This window comes from Toxotes jaculatrix, chromosome 21, assembly GCF_017976425.1.
Source record: "Toxotes jaculatrix isolate fToxJac2 chromosome 21, fToxJac2.pri, whole genome shotgun sequence".
NCBI lineage: Eukaryota > Metazoa > Chordata > Actinopteri > Toxotidae > Toxotes > Toxotes jaculatrix.
Window position 1 is genome coordinate 9,314,518 of NC_054414.1, and position 23,856 is coordinate 9,338,373.

General features: G+C 43.3%; 2 protein-coding genes across 2 annotated transcripts; one reads left to right on the forward strand and one right to left on the reverse strand.

Annotated features, from left to right (window-relative positions):
* Window positions 1-6,256: 6,256 nt before the first annotated feature.
* Window positions 6,257-16,122, reverse strand: sbk1 (SH3 domain binding kinase 1). Its single transcript, XM_041029142.1, has 4 exons — window positions 16,085-16,122; window positions 8,491-8,732; window positions 7,580-7,782; window positions 6,257-7,084 (listed from the first exon to the last, which is right to left on the reverse strand). The coding sequence occupies exons 1-4, from the start codon at window positions 16,120-16,122 to the stop codon at window positions 6,257-6,259; spliced, it is 1,311 nt and encodes a 436-aa protein (XP_040885076.1).
* A 3,893-nt stretch (window positions 16,123-20,015) lies between these two features.
* Window positions 20,016-23,319, forward strand: LOC121201508 (retinol dehydrogenase 13-like). The gene is made up of 7 exons (XM_041067380.1): window positions 20,016-20,168; window positions 20,530-20,648; window positions 20,770-20,925; window positions 21,016-21,120; window positions 21,259-21,471; window positions 21,603-21,704; window positions 22,810-23,319. Exons 1-7 carry the CDS (start codon window positions 20,104-20,106, stop codon window positions 23,130-23,132), a joined length of 1,083 nt encoding a protein of 360 aa, XP_040923314.1. The 5' UTR covers window positions 20,016-20,103; the 3' UTR covers window positions 23,133-23,319.
* Window positions 23,320-23,856: the final 537 nt, after the last annotated feature.

The following is a 23,856-nucleotide window of genomic DNA, read 5'->3' on the forward strand; positions in this document are numbered from 1 at the left end:
TGCTTCCACAGTGCATCTAAAATTTTATTATATGAACAAATCTGCAATCTAGACTGTGGTAGATTATAATATTTTATGTACTAAATTAACATTTTGGCCTGAGGGTGGCTGGAATGCTATTAGCAATCTTCCTTAGATTTAAATTAGATTTAGATTTGTCTTGACATATTTTGACCTGTTTTGTGGCAGTAGAGAAAAGACCAGGAGGTCACAAAAACACTTTATGATTCACAGCAGATTTGATCAAAATTAAAATTTTAGTAAATTTCATGTGGCAGTCTGCTTAGTACTTAACTAGATATTTTGAAAAATAGTTGTAAACAAATTAATTAAATTAAAAAAAGAAAAAAATGTGTCTGGAGGGAGAGAGATAGGGTGAAATGCAGCACAAACAGGCATCCTCCAGCTTGATGAACCATCCGTATTGAGGACAGAACACCCACTCTAACATAAAGAACAAAATGTGTCAGTATCAAAAAAAAAAAACAGACAACAAAAATACACAAAAACACACAATCCGATACTCAGAAAGTGTTCGTGTGGTACCTCCACAGGCAAGGAATGTGGTACTGGTTTCTAAAACAAGAAGAAAATTTCAGAGCTCCCCTAAACCGACACTGTCTCGGTTGCTATAGCAATGGTGGCAGACGACCACACACTGTCTGAGAGTTTATGTCTGGCACTGACAAAATTTAGTGGCATACCTCAGGCAACACACATACAGTTCACATAAATAGACTTCTGATGGAGTACAGGTTTGCAGCGACCTAAAAACTGCACAAATTTAGGATAAACAAGGATATTTTTTTAGTGACTCCTCTGCGCTGAATATATATTATATGGCGTCCACTCACTTTGTCCTTGTGTGACTCCCTTTCTAGCAGACACACAAACACATTTGTCCCACTTGACACATCCCTTCCTCGTCATACCCCCGCCCCCCCCCCCCCCAATTTCCTATTGTTTCCTTTCTCTTCTCAGCTCCCCAGCTGTGATCACACAGTCTTTCACATGACGCCTAAGTCTAGATCTGAGGGAGCGTGGAACATCCCTTCACAGTCAGCCCCTGCTGAGATCTCGATCACTATCTGAGTTTCTGACTTTCGAATCTTCGGCTGCATTTCCAGCGTAATGCCTGCAGCTTGTTTCGCCAAACACATCAGGGACAGAAGAATAGTTCATGGTGCATCCGATGGTTGCAGAGTGATTCATCTGTAGGTGCAGAGGCAGGAAACTGAGGTGACGCAGGAGGTTGAATACTGTATGGTATGTTCCCTGTGGTGTTAAAATGAGCAGAAAATAATATTACACTGCAGTCTGCAACTTAGAACACTTAAAAATATCACCCTCTTTTGTTTACTATGCATACAACCTCTAGAAGAATGCTTAGCCTGTACTTGTTTGCCCACTTACACGGCCAAATTTCCACTAAAGAAAACCACAATAGGTGGTTTACGTAAAGACACAACAGCTGCATCTTTTTGTTGTTCACCAGCAAGACAGAAATGTCCAGTAATTACATGGTTGTAACCTCCATTTGCACAAATGTGTCCTCATCTTCATCTGTGAAACAGCTTTGGAAAAGATATACAAGATTTTCAAGTATTTCCCAGACAGAATCTACAGCTACATTTACAGCCAGATGTTTGAGCTGAACCTTCTCTGTCCATGTTTAAAAGCCACAAAAAACTTTTAGGATCAGTGTGTGTCTTTAAAATGTTCAGCTACACATGGAGTATGTGCTGCAAGTACACCTGAATTATTTATTGTTCCCCGAGTTCACTTTCATTCATACATCCCGGTGAAGCTACAAGGATTTGACAACCTCTTTTTTCTTCCAAACATTTCGTGCTGTGATAACATCAAGTTGAGAGTGGGATTTTTTTTTTTTTGGTTCTTGTTGTGAAAGTTCTGCTGGCACTTACATGAAATTTTATCCAAGCGATACGTCATAGAGACAGCGTTGAAACCTGGAAAATAACATTTGAGATACGCTGACTTAAATCAGGACAGTGAGAGGTGTCTCTGTCAGTCGTGCAGTCACCTCATGTTGCCGACGTTAGCCCCTACTGAGAGAGCATAACCGAAGAGGATTTAACACTTGATCTCATGGAAACAGCTGCATCCAGGGAGATCACTTTCCTAGCTGTCCATGCTCCTGGACCACTTACTGAAGGCTTAACATCTAGCTTTCTTCAGTCCTGGGAAGCAATTTGCTGCAGCTAAGGAATAATCCAGCATTGCTGAATCTTCACAGGGCAAGTTCAGCCCAATCAGAAAATTATTTATTTACTATTAGTATCTAGCCATGCACATAGCTGTGGAGTAGATGTGGGAACAATGCAACAGCAGCATGTCCGCCAACTGTCCTGCTCAAGTTGCTGTTGAGTAAAATGCCCTTTTGTGATGCTTTAACCAGAAAAGAGCAGATATCACTGGGATTAATGAGGGAAATGTGTGCTTTTTGCTATTTGGATGACCTCATGTTTTAAATTCAAGTGTAGCTTGCATTAAATGCCTGAGTTCAGCATCTTCCATCCTCTTAGCTGGGCATTGGAGCTAACACAATTAGGACTGTTACACTGCCACTAGGCTGCTGTAGCCCTTTAAGGGCAGAGAACAGGCTATCACAAAGGACAAGCTTCCACTCACTACACAAGCCCTGCGTGTCATGGCTGACCTTTCCTTTCTCTTGCACTGTCTGAACTGATTAGCTTTGCTCAGTGGCAGATACACCACAGCTTACCGCCACTGTCTAAACTCAGTCTGATAACAACTTGAGCAAACTCCTCCACTCTGACACAACAGCTGAGACGCAGTTTGAAGGGGTGTTGGGCTGATAACTGTTCTCATCTTCGGTGCAATATTCTAACCGCCCTTGAACTCATTTGCTCTTTGAGGGCAGCAGATAACTCCTATCTACAGATGTGTTAATTGGGCTTTCAGAAGGAAGTCAGCATATTAAAGTAGTCTGGGGGCTCGCTGGCGAAGCCGACCAAAGCCTCAGGAAATCACATGTGATTCAAGCCGACCTTCGTCTAATGTGCAGTCTGGGAACCATACAAAGCTGGGCTGCATTAGCTTTGCCAACACGGGCAGAAAAAAAATACCACCACAGTATTTCTCCCTACCCACAGAAACACCTAGGAGCCACAGTGTGGTGCATAAATTTATTTCAACATATATTAACATTTTGTCTACTCTTTTTTTTATTTTCCTTTGTTAAAGACACAGGACATACAGTATATACATTAGATTCTACAACAACACTTGCATGGCAGAAAAACTGTTTGATCATTTGATCATTTGATCGGGATAAACTGGGTGAGAGGAAGGCTACTCTCTAGAGCTTCAATTAAACTTTACATAATTTGACACCTCATCATTAAACTTGACATATAACAGTCCGTGAGAAACAACAGTGCACACAGCAGTCTAATGATGATTATGGCTATGATGTTTAAGTATATATATAGTCACAGCTGCTCACATCAGAACACTGTGCAACTTGTCAAGTTGGGGGCTACATGTATACATAACTTATGATACGTCATGTTGTGATATGCCATGTTGTCCTGTTATGTTGCATCATGTTTTGCTGCATCGTGTCATGTTATGATAAATCATGCTATGTTGGGTCACGTTCTGTTGCGCTATATTTTGCAATAATATAACGTCATGCCACCCTATGTTATATTATGTTTTCTTAAGTTACCTTGTGCTGACTTGCATTTCCTGACCTTACACCCATGATATGAAGGTCCATCTAATCCCTGTCTTTTTGTTGTAAGGCAGGGCTGATTCACATCCCGCTACAATCGACTGACTGATTACCTTTTGACAAATGCTATGAGGCAGCCAGCATCTAAGCACACAATACATCCCTTTGACAAGGCTTCAGCCTCAATCAGGTCACCTTTGCAGAATCAAGAGTAAAGATCTGAAGAGACAAGGAAAACTGATAGGGACCATCAGCAGCTTCGATTATGTCAGATGAGACTGGATAAAGACTTTGGTCTGTGGACTGGCTCATAAAATACAGGAAAATGTGTATCTGCAGAGATTTATCATCCACTATAATAAGCTCAGCAACTACCATGAGGAGCTGTGGATGACTGGGAGGGGGGTTGGAGACCAGTTGTTTCATTTGGGCTCAATTAGACTTGATGTTCAAGAAGAGGACAGAAGCCAAACCAGAGGAGCACTGGCACTGTCGCTATAGCGACAGAGCTGATGGGCTGTCATGGGCGGAGTGGGGAAATAAGAAAAGTGAAGACAAGCGAACATTCACACACACACACACACACACACACACACACACACACACACACACACACACACACACACACACACACACACACACACGCACACACACACACCTGACTGACATAACGGTAAAGCAATTCAAGCAAGCAAAATAACGATAATGAGCACGCATTCAACCATTCACACTGAACATACTGAGCTTTTTTAGATGCTTTCATAATTACAGCAAATCATAAATACAGCTGAAGATGTAGCCGTGTGCTGGTCAGGATCAATCAACAGCTTGCAGAACGTTAATGGCTGACACAGAGGTCATTCCTCCAGACAAAAAAACACCTGGGCTCTGCTATTCTACAGACACATTTGGATGGATTCCCAGAGAGCGGGGCAGGGAGATTAAATTAAAGGTGAGCAACAACATATTCTGAGCAGTGTGTTTAATGTTGCATCTTGATAATGAAATATCGGAACACCTTTTGTGATGCTGGAAAATTAATTTGTAAGGTGTCAAACCCGCAAAGCAGCTCTGAGCTTTAACTGACTGAATGAAGACAGAATGAGCTGTACTCACTGACAACAAAGAAGCACAATGATTATACATGGAAAATGGATGTTGCTCGTGACAAGGTTACGGTGACAAGAAGATGCAGAAATGAGTGATGTCTATTCACCACTTTGTCTGTCCTACCTGGGTCCAGAAAACTTGGTCCAGTTCAGATAAAACCCAAAACTATAAAAGAAAATGGAGAACAGCAGCTGCTACCATGTTATACGTTGTGATAGGCTTTAGATCATAACTCTATATATTGAATTTCTTGTGACTGTACATTCTGTCATATTTTGCTGCTACATACAATGCCTTGCCCCGACAGTAAATGTAAAACCCTAAAACCCCTTTTCCGGTTGTAGAAAATTAGTACAGCTACATAGTTGAACTACCTGATATTACGGTGCACTCCTAGAAATATCAAATTATTTACAATAAAGAGTTATAGTTTTCTCTAAGAGCTCTTCTCCTTTACAAAAATCTTGTGCTTTAGCGTTTGAAACACACACATACACGTCCAAACACACACGGCAGGTAGAAAAGAAACAATAATCTTTGTTCCGTCACCTTTTTCACTCAGAAAATGTTCAGTCCCTGTGTTCTACTGTTACATTGGAAATTAATCTCATTGAGAGCAGTTCAGAAGTGGCAGATGTGTCTTCCAGCCAGTCAATTAATTTCCATTAAAAATAAAACAGGAAGTGGCCCACTGAAGTGTCCTGAGGTGATGTCTATCACTGAGAATCTGCATCTCAATCTAGACACCGACAGCGAGAAAAGATGTCTCATACAAACTGCTACATTAAGCTTTCTTTTTGTCCTTTTTTTTTCTTTAGAACACTTTCACTTTAAAAAGTCTACAACAAATTTTATGCATTGGAAGTTGGCAGGAGGTCTGGGAAATGGCAGACGAATGTGGTTGCGTAGATTGCCCTCAGATCACCAGCCGCCGACTTGAACAGCATCGCCTGATCAGATGACGTTTTGGCCTCCCTGGAGCTTTTATTCTGAGACAAATAAACACTAAAGTAAAGAGACATGGATTGATGAGTGAGAAAAGACAGAGTATCTAATTATAGTATCAATAGCACCACCACAGTGTATGGGCAGAAAACACAAATGTCTGGATGGCAGAATGAGCTGCTGAGAGGAGCGTCATCAGCGGACTGTTAAGCGCTGCCTGTGTGGCTTCTCAGCATGGGAAGCAGTCTTTGGTCACAAATCAAAACCTAAACGGCATGTGCCAATGATAAGCTGTCCAAGTGTGTACCGCTGACTGATGATGTCCACTTTCACAGCGGTGGATGTGATCCTGAGCTTCTCTTTCATGGTTAAAGTACCTCTCCTTTTTCACTGGAGTCTCTGTGGTAGTCATTAACACCTCTTCACAGCTTGTTATTACTGTGAAAAACCATCTAGTCTCCAGCACTAACATTAGTGTGGTCACACACAGATTTCGATGGCAGTTGCCATCACCATCTGGCTTTTGTTCTTGTCTCGGCCTGGAGACTGGTGCTGTCCAGACTCCTCTCTGGGAGACAACGGGTCAGAGAGCACACTACGTTTAAGTGGCGCCGGCCGCAGGCAAGATGTTCCCGGAGGGGTGGAGGGCTCAGGGTGTCTGTGGGAGGAGCGCGATGTAGTGGAGGACGAAGAGGAAGTGCAACTGCCAGTGCACACTCCCGAGCTTGACCTCTCACCTCTCTTGGCTCGGCAAGATGCTCTGCGCCTGAGCTCGCTGACCAGCTCATACTTGACAAAGCAGAAGACATCCTTGACTCCACAGCGTTTTTCTGGCTCAGCAGCGAGCAGCCTCTGAAACATGCGCAAGGCATCATCAGTGAAGCGGCGCCACTGAGACGGGTACGTTCCCACAGGACAACCTGCTTTCTGCCAGCGGCGAAACTCCTCGTAGAAGGCATCGGCCGGCAGCGCTGCCTCCCAGGGGAAATTGCCCGTCAGCATGCAGAAGACCAGCACGCCGAAAGCCCACACATCCAGACTGGTGGTCACAAGGAAACCCTCGGCACGACTGGCGCGGCACACTTCCGGTGCCGTGTAGGGAATGGTACCACTCACTCGTTTCACGCGGCAGCCCACGCGTCGAGTCATTCCAAAGTCTGCTAGCTTGATGCGGCGGCACTCGCGGTCAAACAACAGCACATTCTCAGGTTTGACATCCCTGTGCACCAGGTTTTTACTGTGCATAAAGTCCAGGGCCAAGCCCAGTTGTTGCATGCAGCGTTTGACCATTTCCTCTGGCAGGCCCACCTGCAGAGAACGAGGAACAGAAGAGTTGGGAGACAGAAAGAGAGAAAATTTGACATTTCGATTAATTTACTCTAATAGATACAGTGTCCTTTGTAGGAGGTAAGGCTACAGGAGGTGAGAGCTTCGTGGTGAGGTTACAGTACTGTTAAAAAGAATAGGTGAAGGCTATATTGAGTGGAGGAAAGAAAGCACAGTGTGAAAAGTGATATGCTACTCCAAAAAGGAAAACTGAAACAAAAGAGTCTCAGTTCTGATTTCTGCAACCATTTTTAATGAGTCTTTAGAAGAAGCTTGAAGTCAAGCACTCCCTGCACATCAACTGGCATAGCACTAAAGCAAAGTGAGAGCTGTGCGCGGAGAGAAAACCAGGACGAAGACAAGGCTCCAATCCCAGGAGAGCTTGTTAAAACCGCCGTGTCTGAACACGGCGACGGATTGGAGCAGCTCAGGCGGCGTGAAGATGGTGATTGGCGGAGGGAAGGATGATAGCGTTACCTGTGGGGGGATGATGTCGAAAAGGTCTCCAGCGGGGGCATATTCTTGTCCAAACACGTAGCTGTCCTCCGTCTCAAAAAGCACGTCCAGGACTTTGATGATGAAAGGGCTGCAGCTAAGTGAGCCTGTTAGACTGTATTCCCGCAGGAAGCTTTTCAGCTTCGTCTTGTTCTTGGTAACAAACTTCAGCGCCATTTTGGTGCCTTCAAAAATCAAATAAACATGTAGCAGACATGGATGGACATAATTAAACTCTGGTGTATTAAACCTGTATATTTTATCAAATCAAACACCAATATTTTACTATCCAGAACATTCCAAGCGTCATCCCAAAAGCTCTTAAAGGCTGTTTCCTACTACCCATGCCCGTCTTGTAACAGCTGCTGACTTCATTCATATAAACATGTACAGTGAATTAATCTCACCCCCATTACACACATACAACCAGCTGCTCACGGTTATAGCTGCAGAAACACAGAGGCTCTTTAGTGAGCACACGGCACTCTTAATCTTGAATACCCTCTCAGCCTCTCAGCCTCCCTGTGCACTAATTTACAATGTTTTGTTATACTGCTTTCAGACTGAGCCATCTCTCTAACCTTGATTTTCTTGGGATTAAACAGTAGACCTAAAAAAAAAATCCTTAACAAACCCCTTTTAACTGTGCTGATATTAATTTCTGGGCACAGTGCTTTAGGACTTATAACACTCTGATCTGCCTTAACTGGTTATCATCAGCTGTGAGGCATGCTGGCACAGTGTGGATACTGAGATCTGAACAATCTGTTTTATTAATTTTTTTTTCATATTTATGCTTGACTGATTAATGATAAAAGATGGTTGACAGTCAAGACATACTAATAAGACAGGGACTGAGGATTTTTGAGGCGTCGATGCCTTAACCAACTCACCCTGTGTTCGGTGAGCCACCAGGTCCACTTTGCCATACGTGCCCTTCCCCAGCTCACGGATGTGCTCATACTGTTTGGCTACATCTGCTGCCGACAGAGACGTGATGGCCAGGGCCTGCATGTCCTCCACTGGCACCCCTCCGCAGTAGCCCATCTTGGATGTAGGGGAGCCCCCGCCGCTGCCCACCCGTCCCGGCCCAGATGGAGAAAGAGACAGGCTCGCCTTGACGCTGTGGGGCAGACTAAATGAAGAGAACACTGCTTACAGTCAGGTTTTATTCCACTGTGATGATAGCAGGTGATATAAATTTTATGCATGAATGTGTTTATGACAGAAGGCTCTTCAGTAGCTTTATGTTTCCTGGCGCATATCCATATATTCTTGTCTGTACAGCATGTCCCAGTGGGTGGTTAAATCAGGAAGGATTTAACAGAACTTCATTTCCATACAATCAATTCAGGGGAGGCATCAACAGGGGAAGTGCTTTCAGTAAATGTATTGGACTTCCTGCTGTCCCTCTAGATCACTCTGGCCAGCTTTCAGATATGGTCTCAGACAGCACTTACTGGCAGTCAGCAATGGGGAAATCAATATGACCAGGTAGAAGGACTAACAAATGGAAATAAATGGCAGGAGCTGACAGCTTCGGCTGTATACATGCTGGTAAGGCAAGCTGCAGATCATCTGTGACCACACTGAGGCGATTATAAATATACACTGACCATACAGTAGCTGTAAGAAAGGGGGTTGCTAAGTTTTGCATGGAAAATGCATTTGATTTTCACAGAGGTTGCTCTGAGTATTTCGGTCATATTGCTGAAGCTGAAAAAAAAAATACTGCAACAGAAAAGTTAATGCTGATTTTCAGAAGTGCCAAGTATGAAATAGGTCAAACTGATCCTAGGAGGCAAAAATATAGCTGTTTTAATTGCAAGTTCAGATGGAGTCAGCCACACCAAATGTACCAACTGATAACAAATTAAAAATCAGAGATGAGTGACTGTGTACGTGAGCTTCTGTTATAGCATTTGAGCAAATGGTGAGTAAAATTAAAGAAAACTAAAACTCTTGAGCAAACTGCACAAAATGGAGCATTTGATTAAATGAAGTGGATCACACTAATGATCCTATCCATTGTCTCTGTCTCTCTTCAACCGCGCTTCCCCCAAATAATAATCATCCAATCATGCACAGCACGCACACACACACGCATTAATAGGCAGCAAATAAGCACAAACAATTTTGCTGATGGCCTTCTTCATCCATCATTCAAAGACAACTGCTTTGCTCTTTGTTCTTCTTTCCCTGAAGCCAGTTTCTCAGCCCCACAGGTTTAAACTAGGTTGCAAACACCTAAACAAGGGCATCACAAACGTGTGTGTGTGTAGCGTGTTTGTGTGTTGGCTGTTAGGTACATTAGGTAGGGGGGGAAAGCTGAGTTAATGCACAGCACTGATGTACAATTGATGAAAACATGGAACAGGAAGTTTTGTTCCGACATTCTGAAGGTGTTGAGGTTCCTCAGCTATCTTGTGGGAAGAGTGTGATAAATATAACTATTAGACAGCGGAAACTAAAATAGGATGCGACCATTTGCAGCCTTGTGTTCTTGGCTCAGCGTTTTGTCGAAGAAAAAAAAAAAAACAACAACACTACAAATAGAAAGAGTGCCCTGTGTCCCATATGTATATCTACAGAGCACACTTGCCTCTTGATTTGATCATAAATAAGGCGATGGTTATATAAGAGACTATGAATATTGTAGCCTACTCATGCTGAGCGTGCCCACTGTATAGCCTTCAGCGAGTCGACACAAACGTTGATCCCTATCCAGACCAGTTTGTGGTCCAGGTTTTGGTGATTAAACATTTAAACAGGACAGACAGACAGACAGACGGGAAGCACATTTCCTCTGACCGCCCACCTCGCATGGCCCCATAGCCTCTATCAGTGAGAACGAAGCAGAGCGAAGGGAGTGCTTGTTTACTGGCACTCCTTCCAGTTAGCTCCATGGGTAGAATGTGCAGCACTCCAGCATGGATCTTAATCACATTACTCAGCTCCCACAAAGACAAAAGCAACCCCCCCCCCCCCCCCCCCCCCCCCACCCAACAGCGCAGGATGCTGTGTGCTCATTTCCTTTGCAGAACTGGATTAAGAGTTCTGAAATGTGATGAGTGTTTGGGAGACGGTTCTCACCACAGCTGCAGTGACGCTGTAAACGTGAACCAGAAACTGCAGCGTAGTGCCTCCGAGGTGTGGAGATGAAGTTATGTGGTTTCTGGGAGATGATTGTGTGTGAGAGTGTTTGTGTGTGAGTGTTTGGGATTGGAGTGGGGTCGGGGCGATCTGGTATATCAGTCGCACACTGACAGTCTATCAAAGGACCTTTGTGTTCATACCTCTGAGAGGGAGCAGATGTGAGCCTTGCACGACTCAGCAATCGTGCTCAACATGGCCCATGATCTCCCATGCTGCCACTCTGCTCCTCTCCTGTCCCCTCAGGCGGCTAAAGACAAGGTAACATGAACACGCTCTACATACAGAAGAGGATTTGGCTTGAGACGCATTTTATTGTCCCTGGATTTTTGAGCCAGGCCAACTCATTAATAATCATCTGTAAGCCTTTTAAAAGCAGATCCCTGAGCTGCCCGTTAATTCCTGTATTGTTTTTATCACTGCTGTTATGGTAAGACCTTGTAACTTCAATATTTGTGATTTTCATGCTTCGGTTTTGATGAAAAAGCCACTGACATTTGATTACATGAAAACTTGTTGAAAATCTCTATGGACAAACTCAAAAATGCACAGTATAAACATGGAGATCCAGGGTTTTCTCTCCTCAGCAACACACTATTTTCCAGCTACTAATTTCCCCTAAACTACAGATTGACAATCTCGCTCCATTTAGCAATTACTCAAATTGAGATAAGTGCATTCACAGTATAACCCTAACCTTAAAAACCGGGTTGTTTCCTGAAAAAAGCAAATCATCCAGTTTTACGTCCTAATAACTACTTCGCCAGTCTGGAACCCTGTTGTGGCTGACTGCACGTGTCCCCACATGAGATTAAACTGCAGAAACAGCTGACCTTTCCTTCTATAAATGCTTAGCTGGAAATGAAAACAGAGGTGAACCCTGTGATACCACTGGCAACCAGTCCCCTTGTTATAGACTGCCTACTTACAGCCTCAGGGAATGCTCTTGCTAGGTTCCTTGTCTGGTGTGTACCTCGCCTCTGAACTCTGAGGCTCACACTTTTTGAAAATCTTTCTTTCTCTCTTTTTAAGTCTGTTCACTTATCCTGTGAAACATCTCAAAATCTACTGGATGGAATGGCACAAAATTTTGGACAGGCATTTATGGTTCCTAAATCATATATCCAAATAACTTTGGTGATATCCTGACTTTTCTTGCTATCACGGAGGTGACATTTGTGGTTCTAAGCGAAATGTCTCTGCAACAGTTGGATGGACTGCCATGACCTTTGACCTGAGACATTCATGGTCCCCTCAGGACGAGTTGTAATGACTTTGATGACTCCTTTTGTCTCAATTCAAGGTTAGCTTCAATAACAGGGCTGTTTGTTCTCCAAAGCCTAACAGAACAACTACCAGTTTATTGCCACTGGAAATCAGAGCCTGCAAGAGGACAAATCTTATCAGTCATTGTGTCATGTGATTCATCAGGGACAATAATTGTGTATTCACTGAGCTATTGGTTTTCCCGGTGTAAACGTTGTGAGTGATACAGTTGCAATGAACTGTGACATGACCACATAAACTTTATAGAGGTGAGTCTCAGCCATGAATATAGATTCAAATCTTGGAAATTAGCAGTGCAAAAGATGATGGGTATTCAAGTTGATGTTGCACCTTCATCTGTAATGACTGTATTTTACTGTACACAAGGCTTACAATAAAGTGAGGGAGGGATTAGAGTAAACAGCTTTACACACAGTGTCATTTTTAGTCCATTCCTCCTGCCTTGTTTCGCTCCTCTTTCTCTCTTGCCTGTTACTGAAAATGTAAACAAGGGACTAATGAAAGAAATAGATTGCTGAGCCTGCCTCACGTCCCTACCTCTCTCCATTACTAATGGACTAGTTGCTTTGCTCTCGGCAGAAGAGTCATTACGGGCGAAGACTGATCTCCTGTGTCCAATTTACTGTCAAAATGCCCAGTGTGTCTTGCCTCCAGGTCAAAGAGAAACCAGTGAGTGAAATATGATGTGACTGACGGGGTTTCTCTCACTGCGTGTCTCAAAATAAACCAGCTGCATGCACAGACACACAAAGATGCTATGCGTGTTCTGTGTCCATCTTCTTGTTGTCTCAGTGTGGATGAGTTGAATAAATAACTAAATAAATCACTGTGCTCCTAAACAATCTATCATTCCACCAAGAACCAAATGGGCTTCCTCATGACAGCCAGTTGCAGTCAGGACACTCTGTTCCCTACTCAGGCAAAAAGAAAAAAAAAAAAAAAACTGAATCACCTTCCTCAGCAGCACAGAAGATCAGAGCCAGTGAGTTGGTGGGTTTAGTGCCTCCGTCAACACATGGTTGAAGAAAGCTCCCACTGTGCTGTGATAGGTGAACCAACGGCCCAGGCCACGGACACTCGCTTTGACAAATCACCTGCTCTCAGCTGTGCCCTGCTGCCCACATGGAGGATCCCTGCTGGGGCCGATTGCTGTGTAACCCATTCCTGACTTTTCTTGCCTCTACTCTCCCTCCCATCATCCCTCTTTCTCTCCCCTGCATGTCACCTACCCCATGGAGCTAACGCATGCTGAAAGGTCCTGGTGGAAACACTTCCAGCTACTGGCCTCCTGGTGGAATGACCTAGAACCCGGGCAGGGATAACCCAAGGTTCAATGGATCCAAACAGTGACTGAGAGCAGAGATTAGCAATGTGAGGTGATAATACAAGGACATTTGTCTTAGTGTTGACGACATATGACTGTCACAATTTAAAAAAATGGGCACAGTGATAAGTCAAAAATAAACAAAGCATTGCACTGCACAGGCCATCAATACTGTAATTTAGTATTAGGGCTTTGATAAGATACTCCAGAGCATCTGCATGTGAATGACAATCAAAATCAATGTCATCATCACCCTCATTGTAATCATGTCCTGCAGAAAATCATTCAGCATTGAAATATCACTGCAATAAGCTACCCAGGGAACATACTGTACCTAACCCCCACTCTATCACTATCCAGTAGCCTCAAGTTCCAATCGGGAGGCTTCATGTGATGTGTGTGAGGGAGAGAGGGGGAGAGCGGGATTGGGGAAATCCAATGAGACTGAAGTGAAGCATCCCTCCCTTTGTACCACATGCTATACACTGTGTCCCTTTGATGTCAAATACATGGGGAAATGTGACTCTAATATGAGCTCAGTAAAATGGGGTCTAAACGGGGGGCGTGGCTAAATGATGTAACAGCACCGCTAAAGGGGACATTGCTTTTGTTTTTGGTTTTTTTTTGGACCATTTCTCCTTCCACTTCAAGGCAAGCTAACAGTATATGGGGATTTGTGATCCTGCTCATACACAATAGCCTCTAACCACAATCAGCGCACTAATGTTGATTGCTGAGGCTGCATTCACCCATCTACCTCTCTCTCTCTCTCTCTCTCTCTTTCTCTCACTCTCTCTCAAATTCTAATTCAACTGTGTTTTAATTGCATGAAATGGTATTAGCCAGCACTGCAAGGGCAAATGTAAGGCACAGTGTAAAATATGAGATAATCAAAAACAAGAACATAGTGTACAGAAGCCAAATACTGATTAACCAAACAAGAAAATAATCATGAATAACTGTAACAGGTCAAATGGAGAACATAAGATACTATAAACATAAACTTTAATGCAAACTGCATGCTGTGTACACTGCTTCTTCATACTATGAACACATCCACACACACATACATGTATGCAGTATGTACCTTGAGTAACAGAACACTAAGCTTCTGTTTTCTCACTGAGATGATGGCAGGTTAGGATGTAATCTGCAGCTATTGGTGTTTCTTCATTTCTGCGCAGCAGGGCACAGACGCGTGAAAAAGAGAGTAAAAAAATATTGCCTCCTGTCGTCTTTGTGTCCTTACTGACAATGTTCGAGTCCTCTGTTTTCTGGGCAGCCGTGGTTTCCTGTGGCAGCTCATCTATGGCCAAACTGAGGCTGCTGAGTCTGTTTTTCTTTTGTCGGCGTAATACAATGCGTGTATCATCAGTGATGTTCATTTCTTAGAGTTTCGAGGCTATGTGAGGGGCCATGATGGGTTTAGTTGGTGTTTGTCTGTGCCAGCTGTTGGAGTGGGTCACATAAAACCTTTGTACTGCAGCTGTTTTATCTGTCTGCAGTAACAGCAGGTATCTTCCTAGTTCTGTGAGCCATGTTTGGGACATTTATGTGGACGCCTACAATGTTTTTGTTGAATTCAAGGTGAAGAGTTTCAGGCAAGTGGTCCTGTTCATATCTCAGCTGAACTCAGTTTCATTAAAGAACACGTGCTTGTATGCATTTGCCATAAAGGGGGGGTTTGTGTGCTGATCACCATGTGATTATTTCCTGATATCAGGATTAAATTACATGCATATTATACTTTCTGTTGTTTATGTAAAATAAAGCAATGACAACACTCTGTCAAGTTGTCACTTAACTTAATATTAACATCACCCGCTTCAGGTAGAGCAGACCTGAAGATGAATTTTATTTGTTTTTCTTATGAGCAACTCCTTTAAAGAAACAGCGCTGTCAAGGCAGGGATCCCAACCATTACTGGTGCTTCTTTCCACCAACACAACGCTTGTGACAAAAGCAAATCCATGTGTGTTGGCTGCTGCTGTGTTTCATTTGGAGTCCATTACCAGCCTCCAGGCTTTGCTTTTACGGGGTTTGCTCGATCAAGTCAGCTGGTCATTTAAATGCATTAGACGGCATTAAGGATGAGATATCACCTGTCTGCCCTGGACAAAGTATAAAAGGGCCATTAAAAGTGGAGTGCCCCGGATGCCCCCGCATCCATCTAGCACAGACTGAATCACAAAAGCAAAGTGGGAAACAAATAGGTGCGGGTGTCACGAATAATGTGGGCTGAAAATACAAATTAAGTTGCAGCTCGGCCATTAACACTAGTTAGAGTTAATCATAGCTTAATGGTAAATAAAGCCGCAGACCTGAACAATAACTGTTGAAACTGAGGTTTTATTACTGTAGAGCGGGCTTTCGCAGACGAATTTATTATGCATAATGTTAAGGCTGTCCACTGAGATGGGTCAAAGTTCAGATTTACTCAGGAGGTAAAGCTGCATCAGAATTAAGTGTAAAATCTGAGCGATTCCACAAACAAAAACAACAACAAAACAGACTGTTTTAAAAATGAAAGTCGAACATTTTGGCTTTTAATTATCCATTTTAGCAAATATGACACATTTTCAACACTTAACAGGCTTGTGCATATATTAGTCTCTCTTCCTATCTTCATTTCTTTCTTTCTTTCTTTCTTTGCAGGTTACAGTATCCCGTGGACTGACCCGGTTTCAGGCACCTCAGGGTGCATCTAGGTGTTACTCACTCACCTGCTGGCGACCTGTCTCTCTCCTCCATGGTCCTGCATCCGCTCGGCGAGCAGAGCTGCTGCGCTCTGCTCAGCAATGATCCGCTGGGGTCTGCAGAAAACTGATGGATGGCTCTCCTGGTCTGAAGGAAGTTATCGATCAGCTATAGGACCTCAGAAAACTGTGCAGGTCCTTCAAAACAAAACCTCCGAACCTTGCAGTTTCACAGCTGTTCAAAGCCTGGATGAGGTCCCTCGCTGCGCTTTTGCTCGCTGCCCGCCCAAGATGATTCCTGTCTAGTTTCTGGAGATGCTCTGCAGTTTGTGACTTTCTTTGGAGGCGGATTAAATCAAAGCATCATCTGAGGCTGGATACTGAGATGAGGACACAGGCTGGGATCCCTCCTCTGAGCGCCCACCATCTCAACCTGCCAAGCAGCGGGAGGAGGGTGCGTGTTTATCTTTCGCTCCTCCAGTGGTCCGCATGACCCAGTTCAGCGCCACACACACTGAAACGAGCTCATTCATTCACATCCACACAGGGGGCTCAGCAAAGCTCTGCTCTCTGCAGCCTGCATGGACAAATCTACACGTTCCCACTCCCTCTAAACTGAGCTCCGGATCCTGCAGTTACTGTCCGCCGGTCTGTTCTGTCCGTCGGTCCAGCGGGACTCTGGGTCTGAGGGGGGGTGGGTGAATGTGTGTGTAGGGGGGTGGGGGGCTGGGGGGTTGGTCTCAGATGTGGCTCCTCTGCTGGTCCTACCAGTCAGCTCCTTCATTGTTCACCGTCTCCACCCTCTGGCAAACTAATACGCTCACGTGTCCCGGGTCCTAGCGCCTGGACTCCCCTGTCCAACCACCATCCAACCTCAGTGCGTCCAGGAGCTTTTTGCTTTGGATTCACGCTTTGAAGGAACAAGCTGCTCCACTCTTGCATAATTCAGCAGCTTATGGCCTCAAGTACTTCACACGGTGACTTTGCCAACTGTCCTTATTAGGTAACAGCGAGGCAAGACTTTCAATTAATTCACTGCCCTGGCAGCTCCCCTTTACTGTACATGTTTAACAACAGGCCTCCTGCCAGACATGTTTGCCAACCAGAACAGATTGGACTGAGAAAACAGCATCAACATAACAGACATGACCCTTAGTAGCATCATCATCACCATCATCAATGACCACTGATCGAGTGAGGGAATGTGTGTTTGGAGAGGTGAAGTCATTGGATGAAAACTCATTAATAAGAAAAAAAGTTCCCAATATGTTTCTGTGTTACTTTCTGCCGCACTTAACTTACCTCAGACTTCAAATTTCATACAACAAAAACAACAAGGAGCAACTTATTTTCTTCTTATATTTCTATTAATACTGTTTTTCTTTCCTGCATCTACTTTTTCTGTCTGTACCCTTCTACTTTCACTTTTCTCCAGACTGCTCCTATAAACTCAAGTGATGGCCATACCCGGACTGAAACAAGACTACGGTGAAATATAAGCTGTTTCTTAAAAATGAGTCCCGGATCAGGAAGAGAGAATGAATGAAGCCTTGGAAAATGAAGTAAAAGAGTAAGTAGAGGGGAATATGATCTTTCGATTTTCTGGAACAAAATCATTTGACCCGGGGTGTTTTTATCCTCGTCGAGGAGAAGGGCAGATATTAAATAGCTGCATCTTCAGCACCTCTAAGACATTCAGGTGTCTCAAATAGCACATGGCAATGAGGCGAAGAGTTTCCTCGGGGTTATCGTGGGAACAGAGCTGTCATAAATCATTGGGAAGGTCAAGCACTGTGGGCTGACAGCAGAGAGCACCAAGGGTCAAACGCACCAGGGGGACGCACCTCTGAGCTGTGAACAAATAGAGCAGGGCTGCTCCTCCCGCTACTTCTCACTTCTTTTTCAGACACCAGACTCATGTCCTAGTTTTTACTTTTTTATGTGTCACCTCAAGTTTTCCACCTCTTGTTGCAGGGATGTGGCCTTGTTTTTTTTTTTCACTGTCCTCAAATTTATCTGCATGTAGAGTTCAGTGTTACTTTGTGTCCCAGCTGCTCTGTGAACTGCAGTGTCATAGTGGGGGGATTTACATAGGGCCTCAAGTTGAGGGGAGTGGGTCTCTTAAAATGTGTGGACTAATAAGCCTTTTGTGGACCACAGCTAGATTAAACATTTATTCCCTCTCTGTCATAGATGATGTCGTTATTTGGAGAAGTGGGAGAAAAATGGAGTAGGTCCAAAATTCTCAGGCAGATGGGGCACATAAAGTGTGGAGTAGCATTTAGGCAGAAAAAAAAAAGTATTGAATTCAAAAACTATACCCCCCCCCCCCCCCCCCCCCCCCCCACTCACATCTCCAGGCACTGGCCCATAACATCCCCTTTCTGTCTTACTTTAGCTCTCTCTGCCCTCTGCTGCTTTCACTTTTTCAGTCTCACCTGGTTCCCACATGGTAGAATGACTTTCCGATTTCAGTCTCAACAGCAGAGTCATTTAGCATCTTTTTTCACAGTCCAAAAACAGAAAAAGCAACTCACAACTACATCACAGTCTCCCACTGAATTTAGAGCTCTCCTCCTCCGCAGACTCCTCCTATAACACCCCCTATTATTTCATCCTTGGCTCCTTTTTCATTTGGTTCTCATGGCATTTTAATCATTTTTCAAAATGTTATCACAAGGGCATTCTCATGAAGCCAAATGCAACAAATATAAATGCAAATGAGAGATTAAGTTGGTTTTAGCATTGCAGTTTGGGATTTTTCCAGTATAGAATATATATCTCAGTATAAAAAAATAATAACATATATATTAGATGCAAAATATTCCCTGAGCTTTCAACACTTTCATACATCTCAAAAGTAAAAGCAGCCGTCAGAGTTAATAGTAGAGATGTTTGTGAAAGAGTATCAGAAAACACACACAAACCAGTTCACATTTGATTTTCAGTAAAGTAATTTTGTTCAGCAGAGCATGCAGAGTCTTAATGTAGTTTCATAAGTCTTAAGGTAAGGCGAGGGAAGGCAAGTTTATTTATATAGTTTCATTCAAACGCAAGGCAATTCAAACTGCTTTGCAGAGACAAAAACACATAAAAAATAAAACATTAAAATCTCATTTAAAAGACAATAAAAAAGAAGCAAAGGCAAAGACAAGCAACTATATTGTTAAAGATAAGTTTTAAAAAAAAAAGTAAAAAGAAGTTATGTATTTAATTTACTGGAAAGCTACTACCTGGATTAAATGAACCAACAGTATTAGCAGACCTCAGGTATTTAGGAAGCCTGTTTGACAGGTGGGAAACATAGAACCTAAAAGCTGTTTTGCCTTGTTCGGTTTGGATCCTGGTTACACTGAGTAAGCCTGTCCCCAGATGACCTGTGGGATCTGGATGCTTCATAATGTACAAGTAAATCAGAGATGTATTTAGGCCCAAGACCATTTAGTGCTTTATAGACAAGTAATAGGATTTTAAAATCTATCCTTTAGCACACATTAAGCCAGAGCCGCGTTCCACTTTCTTGGTGTTAGTGAGGACACTAGCAGCTGGATGAGCTGCAGCTGTCTGTCTGGTTGATTTGACTGTGAAGGCATGATTTGCCATCGTCTAACCTGCTAAAAAGAAACGCATGAACAAGTTTTTCTGCATCTTGTTTTTGACAGAAATCTTTTAACCCTTGCTACGTTTATGTGGTAGTAGGTTGATTTGGTAATTGAATTGTGTTTATGTGCCTATTGAGTTACAGACGACAGTCCCGTACAAATTCCATCCATCAATATTACAATCAATCAATCAATCAATCAATCAATCAATCAATAAAGTGAGCTATTACTGCTTGTTTTGGAGGTGGATTTCAAAATAGGACTACATCTCCCATAATGCTACTGGGTCTTTGCTCCTTGCGGTTGGCCAGTACCAGTTGATGACGCTAAAACTATGCGCACGTAACCTTGTGCTTTTAGCTGCACAGTCTTATCAAATCAGCCGCGGAAACAGCGTTAAAACGTTTGTATGGTGTATTTTGACTTCAGCTTTATTCCGGAGTCATGAGTAAATACATTTTACCGGTTTCTGTTTTTGGGACAGTGTTTGGATGCGCTGTTTTATTGAAGTGAGTAACTCTTCATAATGTGACATAAGGCCACTGTGTCATGATGTAACTATATATCTTACGCTGTATTTATGTGCTGATACGAACATGCACGTAAAAAAGTAAGACTTGGAGCTTGGGCACAGTATGTTGAACACAGATATCTAATCCACACAAAACACAACAGCCCTGCATCTGTGTAGCCAATAAAATTCTCTAATTCAGATCTGTCATAAAATCTAGAGTCATGGCCAAATGAATCTGTGAGAAGCAAAAATGAGCTGCCCCCCCTTGTTGATCCCCCCACCCATGCTGTTTCTCTGCTGCAATCTTATGTGCCTAAATAAGATGACACTGTACTTTGTTTTAATTCCTCCCATAGGAACCATGTGACTGGAGGCCGGTGTCCTAGTAAGGCTACCATTACTGGAAAGACTGTGGTTATAACAGGAGCCAACACGGGCATCGGGAAAGAGACTGCCCAAGAGCTGGCCAAGAGAGGTGTGCAGAAAATATGTCTCTCAGATTTTGTGCAAAAAGACACAATATATATTTAAAAAAATCCTAAGCAGTTATTTTTGCTCTTGCTGACACACTCCTCTTCCTATTCCCAAATTATCAGGGGGTCGGATCATTATGGGGTGTCGGGATATGGAGAAGTGCGAGGCAGCTGCAAAGGAAATACGAGGGAAGACCCTGAATCCTCACGTTTCCGCGTGCCGCCTCGACCTGGCCTCCATGAAATCCATCCGGGAGTTTGCAGACCGAATCAAGCGGGGTGAGGAAACAAAACATATTGTGTGCTCAGTGTGATGAATAAAGTAGACTCTATAGCAGTTTGTTCAATAAAATCTTTATTGTCCTGTAGAGGAACAGAGAGTGGATGTGCTGATAAACAATGCAGGGGTTATGAGATGTCCAGCATGGAAGACAGAAGATGGCTTCGACATGCAGTTTGGAGTTAATCACTTAGGTACTTGTTCTTGGTGAATGAAAAACAGGCAATTTCTGAACTCTCTGTAAGAAAATAAATCTGAACTGTCTTTACGTTCTAGTAAACTCTCCCCTTCTCCATCACTACCTGATTTCGATAGCTTCTCTCTTCCTCCAGGCCACTTCTTGCTGACAAATCTTCTGCTGGATAAGTTGAAAGAGTCCGCCCCCAGCAGAGTGATCAACCTGGCCTCGCTCGCCCACATCGTTGGAAAGATTGACTTCGAAGACTTGAACTGGGAGAAGAAGAAGTTTGATACCAAGCAGGCGTACTGTCAGAGCAAGCTTGCCAATGTTCTGTTCACCAGAGAGCTTGCCAAGCGATTACAAGGCGAGTCTACTGGCTGCTGCATATGTGGGCATGTGTGGGAGGGAGTACGGCCTATGTTCTTGTTTGTAATTGGCCATTGGATATATATTTTTAAACAATGCTGTGTGTGTGTGTGTGCGTGTTTTTAACAGGCACAGGAGTCACAGTGAATGCTGTACACCCAGGCGTTGTTGCCACGGAGCTCGGGAGGCACACGGGCCTGCACCAATCACAGTTCTCGAGCTCTGTACTCAGTGAGTATCCTGCTTCCGTATTGGATTCTGAATTTAGAGAAGTCAATAAATCCAGTCAGGTTCTGCTTACCTAATGCAAATGCAACAGTCAGCTTTGGCTGTACAGACTCTGATATTTGGCATTGGTCTCTGCAAAATGTCTATTTTTATCATTGTGTTCTGTATAAATAAGAAGAAATTCTAAAATAACTGATCACTCCTCATAGTTCCTGTCCACAAAATTTCAACTTTATAACTATGACTGAAAAATGCCCTTACCTTTGTGACTGTACTGTTTGATTTTAGGTCACCTTCTTGATTTTGTGCGGTGGTAGAGGAAGTATTCAGATCCTTTATATAAGTGAAAGTAGCCAAAAAAAACATAAAAATACTCCCATACAAGTCAGAGCCCTGTACTGAAAATGGTACATAAGTGTTATTTTAACTATTTCAGAAACTGTTGGATGTTTTCATTCAAGTCAATGTATTGCTTATAAGCTCATAAAAGTTTTTTTTTTTAATGTAAAATCATAATGTGTAAAGTTACAGCTAATTAAAGCTGTGAAATAAATGTTGTGGAGTAAAAATTGTAATATTTCCCCTACTTTGGATTTTCCATTCCACGACAGGAGCGTGTGATACCTCAACTCAATTTAAAACAAAAATCACCAAAATCAGCATTACAAGAGTTTCCCTTCACTGCGTGTTCTACATCACCCCCAACCACCCCTTAGAGATATTATATTACAGTTCAAATAAAACCTCTGAAATCTGAACTCACCAGTTCGCCAGTGCCCCCAATGCTGATGCTGCTACGGCTTCTCCTTACTCATTCTGGGAATTGGTGGATGGATTTTTCTTTTTTTTTTTCTGCCCTGCAGTGAGCATTTTTTTAATTACAGGATACACTCTAGGGTAATAAACATCCTCCACTGTAGGGAGAAAAGTGTTTGGTACTGAGATCATTTACAGTCAGTGAAGAAGATAGTAAAACTCCACAGTACAACGTGTTCCAGATTTAGATGTGAACACACATTATTGATGCAACTTCATGGAAGTGTTTCATTTTATCACTACAGACAACACTGTCACACCCTTCTGTGGCCTCTAATCTCCTCCCACACAGGTCCCCTTTTCTCCTTGCTGGTGAAGAACCCAGAACTTGGGGCCCAGCCCAGCATCTACCTGGCCGTGTCCGAGGAGATGGAGGGTGTGACGGGACGCTACTATGATGTGATGACAGAAAAGGAACCGGCGCCCCAGGCCCTGGACGAGGAAATAGCTCGCAAGCTGTGGGAGGTCAGCAGCAGGCTGGTGGGTCTGGAGGAGGAAGGACAGACCGTCAAGTCAAACCCTCCAGCGGAAGGCCAGAGCAAAGCTGCGCAGACAGACCCAGCTCAAAAACATGGACAGAGCCCAGGACCAGCTGTCAGTGCTGTGGGGCTATAGGTCTGCTCTGGCCTCTGGCCCAGCAGGGGATAATGGACCTCTAAGATTTGAGCTGTGCCAGGCTTATTAACAACAATTAACTGTCTGAGTCTGTGATTATGGTTGTTTGTATAATGGCAGTCTTTTGTACATGCCTTTATGTTCCTGCATCAGGATATTTTCTTTAAAACAGGTGTAACAAACCTTTGACAATGGACTTGACTCTTTCTTTAAAAAAAGTGAAGCCACATATGTTTTGAAAGACGAAGCACTTTCATTGTCTTACACATGAAAGGCTGATAAACAAACACTCTGTTCAGTCCACTCAGGGATTTTGCTGATACAGCCTTACATGGTCTGGTATGACCAGTAGCTTATGGTGACTAACTTAACATTTACAAACTTTAAATAGACATTGGAGGTTTCTAATTCAGCTTTTCCTAATTTATTTGTGTGCCAACAATTAATGTACTTTTGGTGTTTAAGTGTTCCTCGGAAAATCGCATCACACACAAGCACAGACAGTATTTAGCCTGTTTTTTCTCACACATAGACAGCAGGAAGACGCATGAATCCAGACTCAGTAAATTTGAAGTTCACATGTATTTATAGAAGGAGGCTTTTTTCTGCAGCTTTGCTGTAGGTTCACATTCAGACTGCTCCAGATGGTTTTATCTTTGTGGATTCAAGCAGAAAATGCTGATGCTTAGCGCCATCTGGCTGCCAAGCTTTAAAATACAAGTGC